Source organism: Cyprinodon tularosa, unplaced genomic scaffold (genome assembly GCF_016077235.1).
Source record: "Cyprinodon tularosa strain WSP-4 unplaced genomic scaffold, ASM1607723v1 ctg323, whole genome shotgun sequence".
Lineage (NCBI taxonomy): Eukaryota > Metazoa > Chordata > Actinopteri > Cyprinodontiformes > Cyprinodontidae > Cyprinodon > Cyprinodon tularosa.
In genome coordinates this window covers 1,160,113-1,173,072 of record NW_024039034.1, presented here as the reverse complement: position 1 = coordinate 1,173,072, position 12,960 = coordinate 1,160,113, and the positions used below count along the sequence as shown (strand labels likewise).

Sequence of the window (12,960 nt, the reverse complement as noted above, 5' to 3'; positions counted from 1 at the left end):
AATATTCTCTACCAAATATCTGATAACTCTAACAGCTTGATTGAAACAGAGAATAGGTCATTTCTGAAGGCATTCAGCTGCACAGGATTTTGTTGATTGTTGTCAGAGTAAAGAGGGCAGAATACAGCTTCCCATCAAAAATACAGATTTATGTTTGTAAAAGAAAATGATGCATTCTGTTCTTTACTGTGCACCCAGTATCAACAGTATGAAGGAGCTGGCAGTGAAACTAACTTAAATCTCAGCTCTTCTATCCCAAAAACCAAACATGAACCCATTGAGTGGGATGTTTTAGTTTACTTCTAACTGAAAACAGCAAAAAACAACAACAAACAACTGAAAATCAGGGACTGTGGTATTAACCACACCCCACAACACATGCTGTGTCACACCACTCTGCCGTTGCCATGGATACACATATCAAGCTACACCACCTGCCCTGTCCCACTTTCAGAACGCACCCCTCCCCTCATATGCGCTTCAATCCAATCCAGTCTAACAGCGGTATTCATGCAGCCGCCCCTCCCCACCTCCTCCTGTCTTCAACGCCTGCTGGCAGATTAAGCTACACTCCCCCTTTCTGCCTCATCCACGACACCCTCCAGCTCCTCCTCCACTGCTTCAGCCTCCCTCCTGCTCCCTTCTGACCCACCGCCTCCCTGCGGCTGCTGTCCCCCAACATTGTAATTCAATCCCTGCAGGGCCAAAGCCAGGGGCCTGACATGGTCCTGACCCAATTAGAGGCGTGCTGCCAGCTAATTAACCCGAGCCACAGCCCCTGGTGCCTGGCGCCTGATACTCCCTACCAAAGTAAGACGTTAATTTCATTAATACGCCACTACTGTCCTGTCCCCTTCCCCTCTGCCAAAGAGCGCCATTGCCCTCAGCGGAGAGGGAAGCGGGCCAGATGCGAGCGGCAGAGAGGATGACAAACAACAGCATGAGTGTAGAACGAGAGCTGGTCAAGAAAGATGGATGGATGGTTATGTGAGAAAGAGAGACAGATGGGGGGCCACAGGACAGGTCGAACCCACGATCGAACCAGGCATCAGCTTCTCACTGTATAATGACACATTACACTATGCGATCAATAAGTCAATGAGCAACACTTGTCCACCACTGCTGATAAAGGAAATATTAGCTCTGAACGACTTCACTGCTTCTGCACATATTGACAAAATCAGATCTAAACTGGATTTTCTTAACAGTAGCAGCAGATAAGAGCCAGATGCCAGTGGGAGGCTTTGGAAGCCGACAGGAGACGGAAAACAGGAGAATATTGAACTTTGGAATGTTTTACAGACACAAAACAGGAATAAAAACAAAATATATCAGCCTCTGGAGAGGGAGAACTAAGATAAGGAGCGTGGATTTCCCATAAGCCCCTAACTACCCCACTCTGTAACGCAGAGTGGGGTAGAGACTTAGTGATGAGCTGCAATGATGTGAACAAACGCAGGATGGTTTGGCATAAGAGCAGCCGTCTCTCCTCAAAAATGGAAGAAGAGCACTTCTTTGGGTTTTCTAGGAGTCACAAAGCAAAAGAAGAGACAGACAGACACGCCACACCATGGTGGCTAAATGTTGCTTCTGTCATTAAGGGGGTATATCACCGCTGGCCGGAGCTGACACTGAGGAACGCCACAGCAGAGCGCCGAAAACAGCGCCTACGGTAAACCCATACAAGAATCATGTGGCTAATGTCTCCCCCTTCAGTCTACTTTGGAGTTCCTCACGTTTAAGGAGGTGACATTTTTGGGCCTATTGTCACAAATTATTTCCCATAAATTAGAGTAGGAAACCTGGTTTTACACACACTTGGCTGGCTGATTAGGTTCCCTCTTTTCTGAGAGTTAAAAAAAGCCAAATACCACAGACGGTTGGCGGTGCCAGTTTAATGCAGAGTCAGTCGGCGATGTGGTGAGGCTGGCCGTCTGTGTTGTTTTGTGCTCGTCTATCAGAGGGCTGGGGAAGTTTCCTGCCATTTTGACGGGGAGCGGGGTTTCTTTGAAAGGACAGGAAGGCAGAGCTGCATTTCCCACAGTTTAATGTGAGCTTCATGGCCTAGTAGTGACAAACCTTTCTCTCTCTCTCTCTTTCTTTCTTGAAGTCTGACTAATACATAGAAATCAATGCATGCATGCAATAAATCTAGTGGATTATATAACAAAAAAGTTGTCTGCAATATTCCACATACATGTAGATTTCCACAGCACAAATCATAGTTTATAACACAGCTAAAAACAAGTAAGGAATCAGCTTTATGATGAAAAGCCTGTTATTTTGTCGGGAGGGTGCCTCTAATTATTGTATGTGAGAGACAGGCCACACAGACAGTGAGGCCAGTCCTACCGCAATGTAATCTGTCTGCATGCAACTTCACAAGTATTTCACCTTGAAAAGGGTTCAGTGTTTTAGCATATATCACCTTACAACCTTTAATACGGCTGTAGTGTTATTTTATTTTCAACAGAGTACAAAAAACATAAGGCATAATTGCAAAGAAGTAAATAAAAAACAAAATATGAGCAAATCTTAATGTAATCTTTTAGAATTAGATCTAGTTAGTTGGTTTCATCTGGATCAAAGTCCTTAAGCTCTGACTTGCTTCTGCAGCTTTAGCGTTCATTTTCTGGGTAAGTTAAATTTCCATCTAATCTGGCCAAAGACATTTCTTCAATGGGGGTTACTGTTTCCCCTGCACTGTTTCTCAAAACTTTCAAAAGGAATTTCTAGTTTTCTCTCTTCCTTGAAAGGGTAGGTTTGTAGTTTTGCCACCATCTTCCCATGGTTGGATTTGCTGAACAACTTTAAAAGGACTGATTTTGATCAGGTTTTTATATTCTTCTACTTTAGTTATACATGACTTTCTGCTAATCTACTCCTTAACGTCTCAATCTAATAAAATCAAATACAGATCTTATGTTTATCAGAGTTGATTTCTAGCTTGAGTTGAGTTAATCAAAATTTGTCTAGTTAATTTCCTTACTATTGCTACTGAGTTTGCATGTAGTTTTTTGCATTGTATTCCTTCAGCCAAGTCATCAAGACTTAAAAATGCGGCACACCCTGGTTCAGAATAAAAAGGGGCTTCTTTAATCAAAGATAAATAAATAAAACATTCATGTTGGCTTGATGGTTTGTTTTGGTGTATTATTTATCGGTTCAGTAAAAACACGTGAAATGTTCCCAGATTTGTCCTGATCTGACCAAGGAAAAAAGTCCATTCCTGTGCAACTTTCTATTTGTCCGACTGTGTCTGTCTTCTATCCTGTCCCAGCAAATATTCAGAGCTAATAAAGGCTTGCATTCCCATGGCTTGACTCTATCTGCAAGTTGATTTCATGCTAATGAATCATAATGGGAACAAAGCTCCGGTGCAGGTCCATCTTAATTAAGAAAAAAATGCCTTTCCTAAAGGTTCTAGCTTTAAACGTAGGGGCTCATTTTTTATGCTACAATCGATGTTTCCTAGAAGTTAGAGCTTGGTTTACATGCTTTAAAGTTTTGAGTCATAAAAACAAAGGGATCTGTTAATTTTGTGGTGCTAAAGTTAACTGGCCAACAAGCCGACAATTATGATAATCTCTAAAGGGTTGTGTCCCACTGAGTAAGTCAGTGGCACAATAAGATAGAAACGTGGGTAATTTACACCTGCAACTATCATTCCATTTTAATACATTTTAACCAGCTGTGGTCTGTTTGGGGACCTCAGACGTTGCCACCATGATCAACTTTAGGAAGTGTTCCTTTTGCATTTCTTTTCTGGAGAAAAGAGAAAAAAAAACTTAGTGCAAGAAAACTTTAGCCTGTTGAGTCATATGTTATTTCAGGAACCTTGCATAGTTCTCTTTAATTGACAATTCCACTCCAATTGTCAGGATGTTGAATAAGGCAGCTGTTGTTCTGTTTCATTTTAAGTTTAACTTCTTGAACATCGATTCTTGTTGCAACTTTTTGTTTCTTAGTCCTTGCTGATGTGCTTCATATTCATGGAATTACTTGTTTAGTTGAATAAAATTGGGTATGTTACTTTTGCTGTGCATTACTTGGTATGTTTACATCCAATTTAACAAACTTTAAAAAAAATCTGGAAAAATATAAATTTATAAAAAAGATGTAAAGTTATCTTTTGATTTAATCTGTTTAAATTTGAATCTATTAAAAAATAGGTTGATAGTAAGGAGGCCTTTCCAGACTTTTAGCTCATCATCAAAGATAAATCATCACAATATCGATAAAAACATGTAAAATGCAGGTTTATAGTAGTAATATTTTTTTTGTTATTTTATTTGACTAATCAGAACATCTAAACAAATGTGGGTATGCCATCTAAAACATGTTCATAAAAATACTTTTATTTGAATCTATTTCAAAAAAAAAAAACTGATACTCCTTTTCCATCGTTTTGCTATCATTTTAGAGATGTGTCTCATTTCCTTTAAGAAACAAACTTATTTCATTTGAATCCAAACCTGCCAGAGCTAAAGATCCTTTGAGCTACTTTATATGCAGCTGAATAAGTTATACTAAGCAGCTTAGTGTAAGTGATCCTGTAGTTCTCCACCATTGTCGTCATATAAAAGTCTCCTATATCTTTATGTTCCATCATTGCAGCCTTATTCCCATTAAACCCAACTTCCATGTAACTATTTATGATTTGAGAGTAAAAGCTTATCTCTAACCCCCGGCTCATCACTAGGACCAACTAGCAGGTCTCTGTCACAAAGAGCACTTTATTTCTAATGAAACATCTTTCCGTCATGGAAATCCTGCCAGTACAATAACAGTGAAAAACAAACAAAATCTGTGGCCCAAATCATTACAGCCTCAATTGTTTTTTCCTCCGCTATGTCCTGATTCCTAATAGGTCCTCTGATTAGATTCCTCCATCGATATCAGTAGGCAGCCCTACTCACGCCATGGCGCTCAAACAAACAGTAATTCAGCTCTGCCATTTGTTCTTAAGGTGTGGGGCTGGGAGCGCAGAGGAGCAGGGAGGGTGGGAAACTTCAGCTGAGCTACTGTACATATCTAAGCCTTGATGTGGCAACAATGTGTTCAGTTAGGACGGGTGCCGGCGCGTTGGGTCACTTCCTTCCTACTGGGGCTGAGAAAGAAGTAGGAGACCAGACGGGCCGAAAGGCCGCGGTCCAGATACCGATTCCAGCACAGCGCTGGGTGCTGTCTGTGCTCTGTTTTGCTTCTTTTTTTTTATTTTTTTACAGAGTAAGCTGAGGCCGTCTTGGTTTTTTTTGTTGGTGTGTGAGGACAGCCAATGCCGACGAGCGTGGGAGAGTGTGCGCGGTGAGCTGGGAGACACCTCAGGCCCCCCGTGTGAGCGCTGCAGAAGTCCCTGAATGGGCTTGATTGTACACAAACAACACACATACACACTCAGTCATACGCGGACGGACCATTTATTAGTGTTACCTAACTACGCACTTGAACAATGAGCAGTGGCTAAACTTCCTCGCTTTGTCTTCCTGCGTATAACTTCACAAGAGCTTTCAGGCTGTTCTCACACAGACACACAAATAGTTGTTTTGTTTCTCACATTTACATACAAACACTGACGAGCACATGCATGCAGAGATGCGGAGAATGGAGAATAAAAGCTTTGTAAATACGCAGCCTCATAATTTAGAAGACCTATTTAAGCATCAAGCCATTTTATTGGGCTGGCTAATCGGATGTGAGCATCCATTTATCACAAAAAAACAGCAGTCATCAGAATGGAAGAAAGACACCTTCTCCTAGCAAGGAGGGGTGAGTAGGTCAGTGAGAACGGACATGTTGTCTGTAAAATGGCAATGGCCTCCGTAACCTCAGACATCCATCAGTCAGCTGAACCCTGGAAGCAAACCGCCTTCAGTTCCACTTACCTGACCCTTCAGCCCTTCTGATAAAATCCTGGAAAACTGGAAAACCCACACATGGACACAATTCACACTAATGCTTTCATGCAATGAGCTGCTTTGATTGATGGGAATGAATTTCAGCAGACATCCTCTGCAGGTCAATCTGATTCTTAGGGTGAGAACTACTGTGCTGAGCAGAATTATTCACATTACTGGACTTATTCCAACTTTCTATTTTATTTATCGGCTCTGTAACCAGTGAGGCAAATTAATCTGCAGCAATGAAACCTGTAGTAAGACCAGTGCCTACCGGGTATCCGTATGAAGGACCATCCATGGCGAGGCTGGAGGGCCATCACGCCCCCCGGGGTGTGTGGGTGGATGGTGTTGGCCCTACCGCGCCAATCTGAGGCCAGTTCAGGGGAGCCATACAGAAAACACTGCCTGTAGACCGTTCCCCCTCCGCTGCGCATCACCCGCCACTCGTACTCGGCACTCCGGTCAACACAATACCGCTCCATGGGAACTGCAGTCACCTAGGCAACCGGAGATAATATGTGTGATGGAGAGGAAAGAGCGAGGCCTTTTGTTTTTGTTTTATTTTTTTAAATTAAAATAGAATCTGAACAAATGAGATGAATTCTCATGTAAACGTATTACGTAATAACTTCACCTGATTTCTTTACAGCTGTACTAAATGCAGATGGGTTTTAATGAATCAGCAGCCGCTGATTCTGTGTATTTGTGTGTGAACATGTGTTTGTGGTTGTTATAGAAAGCTTAACAGCTCGAGAACAACCTGTGTAAAGAGATTTTTTTTTTTTAAAGGTTTGTTTGTTTTAAGAGCAGCTGTAAGGCCTTGGGGTCAACCCCCACCCACCCTGTAAAACACACATTTCATAGATAAGAGCTTCTCATTGTTAAAAACCAACAAAAAGCAGTGCTTCCCTCTTCTACTGCCACGACCACCCAAACACTCTCACCACTTTCAACACGTTCAGGCCAATAACACCATTCACACAGCAGGACGCTGTTGGAGCATCTTCCCGAAGCACTAACCTTAGGGGTGGCGGCCAGCAGGAATTTAGGGGGCAGCGTGGGTTCACAGGGCCGGAGGGTGGAGGTGGCACAGTTTCTGCTGTGGATCTTCACATCTGTGTGCCCCAGCAGTCCTGGCCTGGACGCTGTAAAAACCAGATCCTAAATAAAGAAATAAAGTAATATATTATCCATACATTATAGCATAAAGGAAGAAGTGAATAAGAGCTTCCACTGAGCAGATAAAACTGGTTATATTTCTAAAACATTTACATAACATTGTCTCAAAAAGCTTAAGTTAATATGTTAAATCTGTGACTCAAGTGTTGAATTTTTAAATGCATGAGAATAAACATTAATTTCTTATCTAATACTTGGACAATAGATGGTGTGAAAAAAACAAACATTTGGAGAAATGTAAGAATAACACAGAGGTTGATTCTAGAGGAGTTCATAGGGGTTGGTGGTTGGTCTCAATGTGGCTACACATTGCCACCTACTGGCAGACCAAAAAAAACCATTCCAGATAAATATACTTCATTTTATCTCACTTTCATGTTAGCAAATGCTATTAGTTTACCTCACATGCTGAACTTCTTGCAGCTTTTTTATATAAAAGAAAAACATAAAGTCATAAAGGAGTTTAACACTACAACATTTTAAGAAATAATTATAAATTGTTGCAAAAAATAAAAAAAAAACAATCCACTGGACACTGAACAAATTTTTGAGTTGAAAAAGCTTCCTTGATGGGAAGCGAAATGTCTTAAAATTTGGAAACAAAGTCCAGTGGATTGTTTTTTAACTTCTTTGGAATGACTATGACCTGGATGACTGAGAATCTTCACCAGCAATTAAAAATTGTATTTAGCACCCCATTGTTAGGACCTCTTTTCGCTGAACTTACAGCTACCAGTTTTTAGCCACCTCTGCCAGCTTGACACTAAATGTTTTTACCAATTCTTTAAACAAACTAGCTTATAAGTATAGTGGAGGATGTCCTCTTAATTCTATGCCAATATGTGACAAGTGAATTTCTCCGCTGTGAGGTCAATAAAACTCATCTAATCTAATCTAATCTAATTGTCAATCATTCTGGCGATATGTTAACGTAAAGCCGTCCTACGTTAGCCTCGTTAGACCATCGTGATCTCGCAAGCTTTCAAGTTTTAACTCGCAGATCAGTCTGGCTACTTTCCATTAAAGAAAATTTGGAGCAGTTCACCAAACGAACGTCCAATCAGCGTTGCCTTTGAGGCGGGTTGAGGTGTGACGCAACGAGAAGCGCGACAGTTCACTCTAAAGAACATGGCGGCTTCAGCCGATGAAACTAGAGTTAGCGTGGCTATCGAGCAAGTTTTATCGGATTTACACTGTATTTCTTCACTGAAAGAAGAGCAAAACACTGCTCTGGAGGCTTTTCTGAGGAAAAGATGTTTTTGCTGGTTTCGGGCAATAGCAGCAAGAGTAGCCTGGCTTGTTGTTGTGTTTTCATCGTCGCTCTGTTAATACGTCATATGCTTCGTTGATCCGATTGGTTTATTTGGCCCATCTATCACCAACATAGGCCAATCAGCTAACCAGTATTTTCGCCCCTTCCCAAAATTACTTAAACGGAAGGTTTCCAGATGGATATGCGGAGCAAATCCATTTGGCGGAGTCAGGTTAGTCCTACGTGCTTGTCCCCATTTTTACTTATGGGTGGTGAGTCTGACAAAGTGGAAAAATTGCTAATCTTCTTTTGTAAACTAAGCTTGTATGAGTGATGCTAACAGAAACTTTTAAACAGAGCGTGCAGAAGGAGAAATGGTCTCCTACACGCTCTCAAACGTGTTTAATAGGCGTGCCCCTTGGGAGCGGGTACAAGGTTGTGCATGTGCTTTAGTTTTTTTTTAAGTGGAAAGGGCAGGTCTTTTCAAAACTTTATGAAAATCCTCCACATTTGAGCTCCATTAGATTGAAAAGGGAGTAGCAAGAAAAATCAATGTTCTAGTCTTTTCATAACTGCCCTGAAGAATTAAAGTCTGGCCTCTGACTGAGCCTTTCTGACACATACGTTTGTTTTAATCCAAACCATCTAGGCGTTTTTTTCCTCATCAGGCAAGAGGTGGCCTCTTTTCAGATATGTATTTGTCCACAATTATGCTCGACTTTGTGTTGGTCTGACAAAAAACTCTGGAGGTTTGTTGTGTCTTTAATATTAACTCTTGCTAGGTGTGGTAAAAGAAAAATCCTGTGATTAGATGTAGGAATATTCAGCCCCTGTTCTTCCACAGTCTGCCAGAAAACCTGAATATAAAACCGACCACGATGTCAATCATTGGGTAAAATAAGAACGATAAGCCAAGAAGAGAACGGCTAGTCTCTGCAAGAAAAATAAGCCGCTGCAAGAAGTTGGCCCAAGCTACAGGAATGAGGGATTTCTACAAACAAACGGGCAGTGTTTGAATTTAGCATGGTCTATAAAGTTTAAACTCTTCTGATATATTCAAGTTTATGGGTCTCATTTGTTTTTGTTTTTTTATTTTTTTTTCCAAAGGGGAACGCTGAGATGTAATTGACGTCAGCAAGAAATATTTCTAACCCCTTAGTATGTTGAAACTATAACTACATTGGTGAGAATTGGTGATGTGACACAGCTGACCACAGACAAACTTGATTGTTTATGTTTTGACCCCCCTCTGACAAGCAGAACTGCAGGGATTTTCTGGAAGCTGTTACCAAACAAATAAGAGGTGATTTTGTCCCCTAGTGGTCTGTCTATTTGAACTGGACACAATTCCCACATTTCAAATGGCATTACAGAAACATAAATATTGCACTGACTCGATCTGATCATGTACCTCGCAGCAACACAATCCCTTACAAAGATTTTAAGGGAAGCAAAGGCAAAATAACACGTTCTATTATCTGCCATGAACATCCAGAACTAACAATGACGTCTAAACATGGATGGATGGATTTGTTGTTATGAGACTGGTACAGCCGTTTTGAAGACAAGCTAAGTTTCTGTTTTTTTCTGAAATTATATAACATTACAGTTGCTTTCAAGTTTATTTTGTATAGAAAATGTCTTTTAAAAAATCTGTAAACACTATTAATTTTAAACCATAAAAAAAAGTTATTTTAAGTGTTAAATTTTCTCTTAATATGTCACAAACTCAGGATGAACGTGGTTATAGAGACACAAACGTTGACGTTTCAGAGATTTTTGTCTTGATTAAGATCATATTCCAGTTAGAAGTTAATGCCAGTCAATAAAATGTCTTCTTCACATGCCACAGTCTGTGCGCGTCTTATTGTTTTTAATTACCTGGAGGATGAGACTGCTTTGTGTGTTTGGGAAGGCGGTGGGTCTGTTGAGCCACAGGATCAGATCCTTGTGAGTAAGACACTTGTTGCTGTGATGCATCCTCTCTCCAGCGGCCTCCCCATCACCAGCCTCCGCTTGGGGCTCCTCTTCGTGGTTGAACAGTCGTTGATAGTAGAGCCGGTAAGCAGCTTTCAGGGACAGGAAAAGACCTAACCATCTGAGAGACAAACAATAAAATGTATTCACTAAAAAAGGAACTAGAAAAGGAAAAAAAAAATCCATAGTTGCAGCATATTTTGTATTTAAGAAAAAAAAAAAACAGCATTACAATCAGACTTTCAATACCCACCTCACTAAGGTGCCTTGAAGCATCATATTGGACATCTCTGCTGGTGACACATCAATAAAGCGCAAAAAGGAGAAGCAGCTTCCCTTTTCGTCATCTGAGACGTCACAACCAGAACACAGAACAATGAATGTGACACTGCTCACTGAATGCTATTGCTGCTATGCTTTGTTCTCTGCAGTGAGCTCACCTCTTCTATGAAAAAGGGACTGCTGGATGTGATTCGGCCAGAAAGGAGATAACAGCACTTGTAGCAATCTGAGAAAGATGAGGACAGATATGCAGAATAAGCCACTGCATACAAAGACCAACACTGTTAAAATGCAAGGAAATAAGACAGTATTTAGACTGTCAAACCTTTCCACATGTTGTTGTGTTTTTTGATTTGATTTGACAAACATCAGTTGGGACAGAGAGAGGGGTCAGATTGTAATCGAGGAATCCATTAGAGTTTAACTTCCAACAGGAAATCAAGTTCAAACAGACGACCAGAGCTATGGAAGAGCGGGACAGAGAAGAGAGCGTCCAGAACTAAATCTAACCAAGCATCTGTGATGAGACGTGAACAGCCCTGCTAGAATCTGATTATGCTTCAGCTACATATAAGAAGATGAGGGAAATCTTTTAGGGTCCAGGTGTGCAAAAACGGTTTAAAAAAACTCAACAAATGACTGTGATTGGTATTAAAGGTAGTTCTATTATGATATAATATGATGTAGAAACCTCATTTCCTTCTCCTATGCTTCCCAATCAGTGATGTTTCCGTCAGCAATGATGAATTTATTCGGAAGACGTTCCTTTTTTTCATGATGATAACGAAAACTGAGGAGCTAAACATAGATTTTTGATGACGAAAACATGGCGAGTCTTGGTTATGAGTTTTTGTTGATGGGGCGAGACTGTATAAAAATGTAAATAGGTGGTCTATAAGACATTTGAAATGCATCATTGTGCTACAATCCGTTAGATAAGCTAAACAGTAAATTTTGGTCCAGATGTATATGGCATTATAAGCAATCATGTAGGTTGTTTGTGTATTTTTATCTTTTTTTTATATCAGACCCCTATGAATTTAAATCTACTTTGACCCATGAGCAGCAGTAACCAACGGGCAAATTCTTAGAAATAAAGCCAAAATTGCCAAAGTAGAAACAAGACTGTTTTTGTTCTTTGCTTTTTTGGAGTAATGAAGATTGATCGATCGGTGGGTAATGCATAATTCATTGTAGATCAGGAAGTTTTTGCTTTTGGATGGAGACACTGTATGTCTAAAACCAGTCATTTATTATTGTACATTTTGTCAAACAAGGTTATGTGCTGAACTAGATCTGCTGTTTCCACTTTTTGTGAGACACTTTTGTATAAAGTAGGACATTAAATCATGAGAAAAAGTTTATTTGAATTCCATAAATCAAAGTTTTCTGCTTAACAGTAATGATGAACTGCACGGCGGCATTCTATACCCATCAATTTTAGTATCTAGGCAAGAGCTGTCAGTCTGGTAAAGAATCTGGTTGTTATTAGAATTTGTAAATGTTAATTGTTTAATGAATTGCAACATAAAACTGACTAAAACTAAACTGAAACATTTTTTAAATTTTAGTTTACTAAAAAAATATCATATAGTAATGACGTGCATGACGCGCTTCAGAAGCAGCAGATGCTGGAGTTGGAAAAACTGAACTTTTGCTGCTCGATGCGTCACATCAACCAATCAGAGAAGTTGATCTGGGAGCTGGCTGAACTGACTGCACAGATGAGGTTTGTTTAGGTGGACTTTCTCATTTAAAAATATGTTAAAACTACTTTTTCCCCACTTATAACAGCAAATATGGCAAAGCCGCTCTCTACCACTAAATGCAGTAGGCAGCAGAAGAATCGGACGCATCTGGACACTTTACTGGACAAGCTTCAGGAGCATCAAAGACACACTTGAGGCTCGTCGGACCTTAATGTGTACGAGCTTTAAAAATGAAGCAGCAGAAGCTTTTTTGCTGCTTCCAGCACTTGCCATCTGAGCATAGCATAAAACTAAACCTAAGGTAGCTGTCAAAAACAACACTGATCCCAGAAAAATATATAAAAATGTGTTTGTGGTGAGACAAAAATGAAAACAGTTTCAAGGTGAATGGAAAAGATTTGAGGGTTGTGTAGATTAAGCAGGAGCACTGACTGGCGTGGTGCGTTTTCTAGAAAGATGGAGTGTGCCGTGCAGAGGAACGTACTTGTTCTTGGACTGGTTGCACATGTGGATCAGACCATGACGGTAGAGAAACTTGGAAATGACGTATGGCTTGATAGACATGTGGAAAGGGGAGCGGGTCTCCTGACGCTCAAACAGGTCAGGGTGGTTGCAAACCTGCGTACAAATATAAGATTATCTGTGCTTTTTGGAGACGGTG

At 40.5% G+C, this 12,960-nt stretch overlaps 1 protein-coding gene across 10 annotated transcripts in view; it reads right to left on the bottom strand.

The window, feature by feature from the left end:
• ino80 (INO80 complex ATPase subunit) overlaps window positions 1-12,960 on the bottom strand; it is a 45,932-nt gene that overhangs the window by 21,099 nt on the left and 11,873 nt on the right. For all 10 annotated transcript variants that reach the window (XM_038293250.1, XM_038293252.1, XM_038293251.1 and 7 more), the window contains 6 exons: window positions 12,784-12,917; window positions 10,749-10,816; window positions 10,562-10,655; window positions 10,213-10,429; window positions 6,921-7,061; window positions 6,172-6,397 (listed from right to left, as the gene is read on the bottom strand). In XM_038293250.1, coding sequence (XP_038149178.1) covers window positions 6,172-6,397; window positions 6,921-7,061; window positions 10,213-10,429; window positions 10,562-10,655; window positions 10,749-10,816; window positions 12,784-12,917 — 880 coding nt within the window. The remainder of the gene's footprint in view (window positions 1-6,171; window positions 6,398-6,920; window positions 7,062-10,212; window positions 10,430-10,561; window positions 10,656-10,748; window positions 10,817-12,783; window positions 12,918-12,960) is intronic.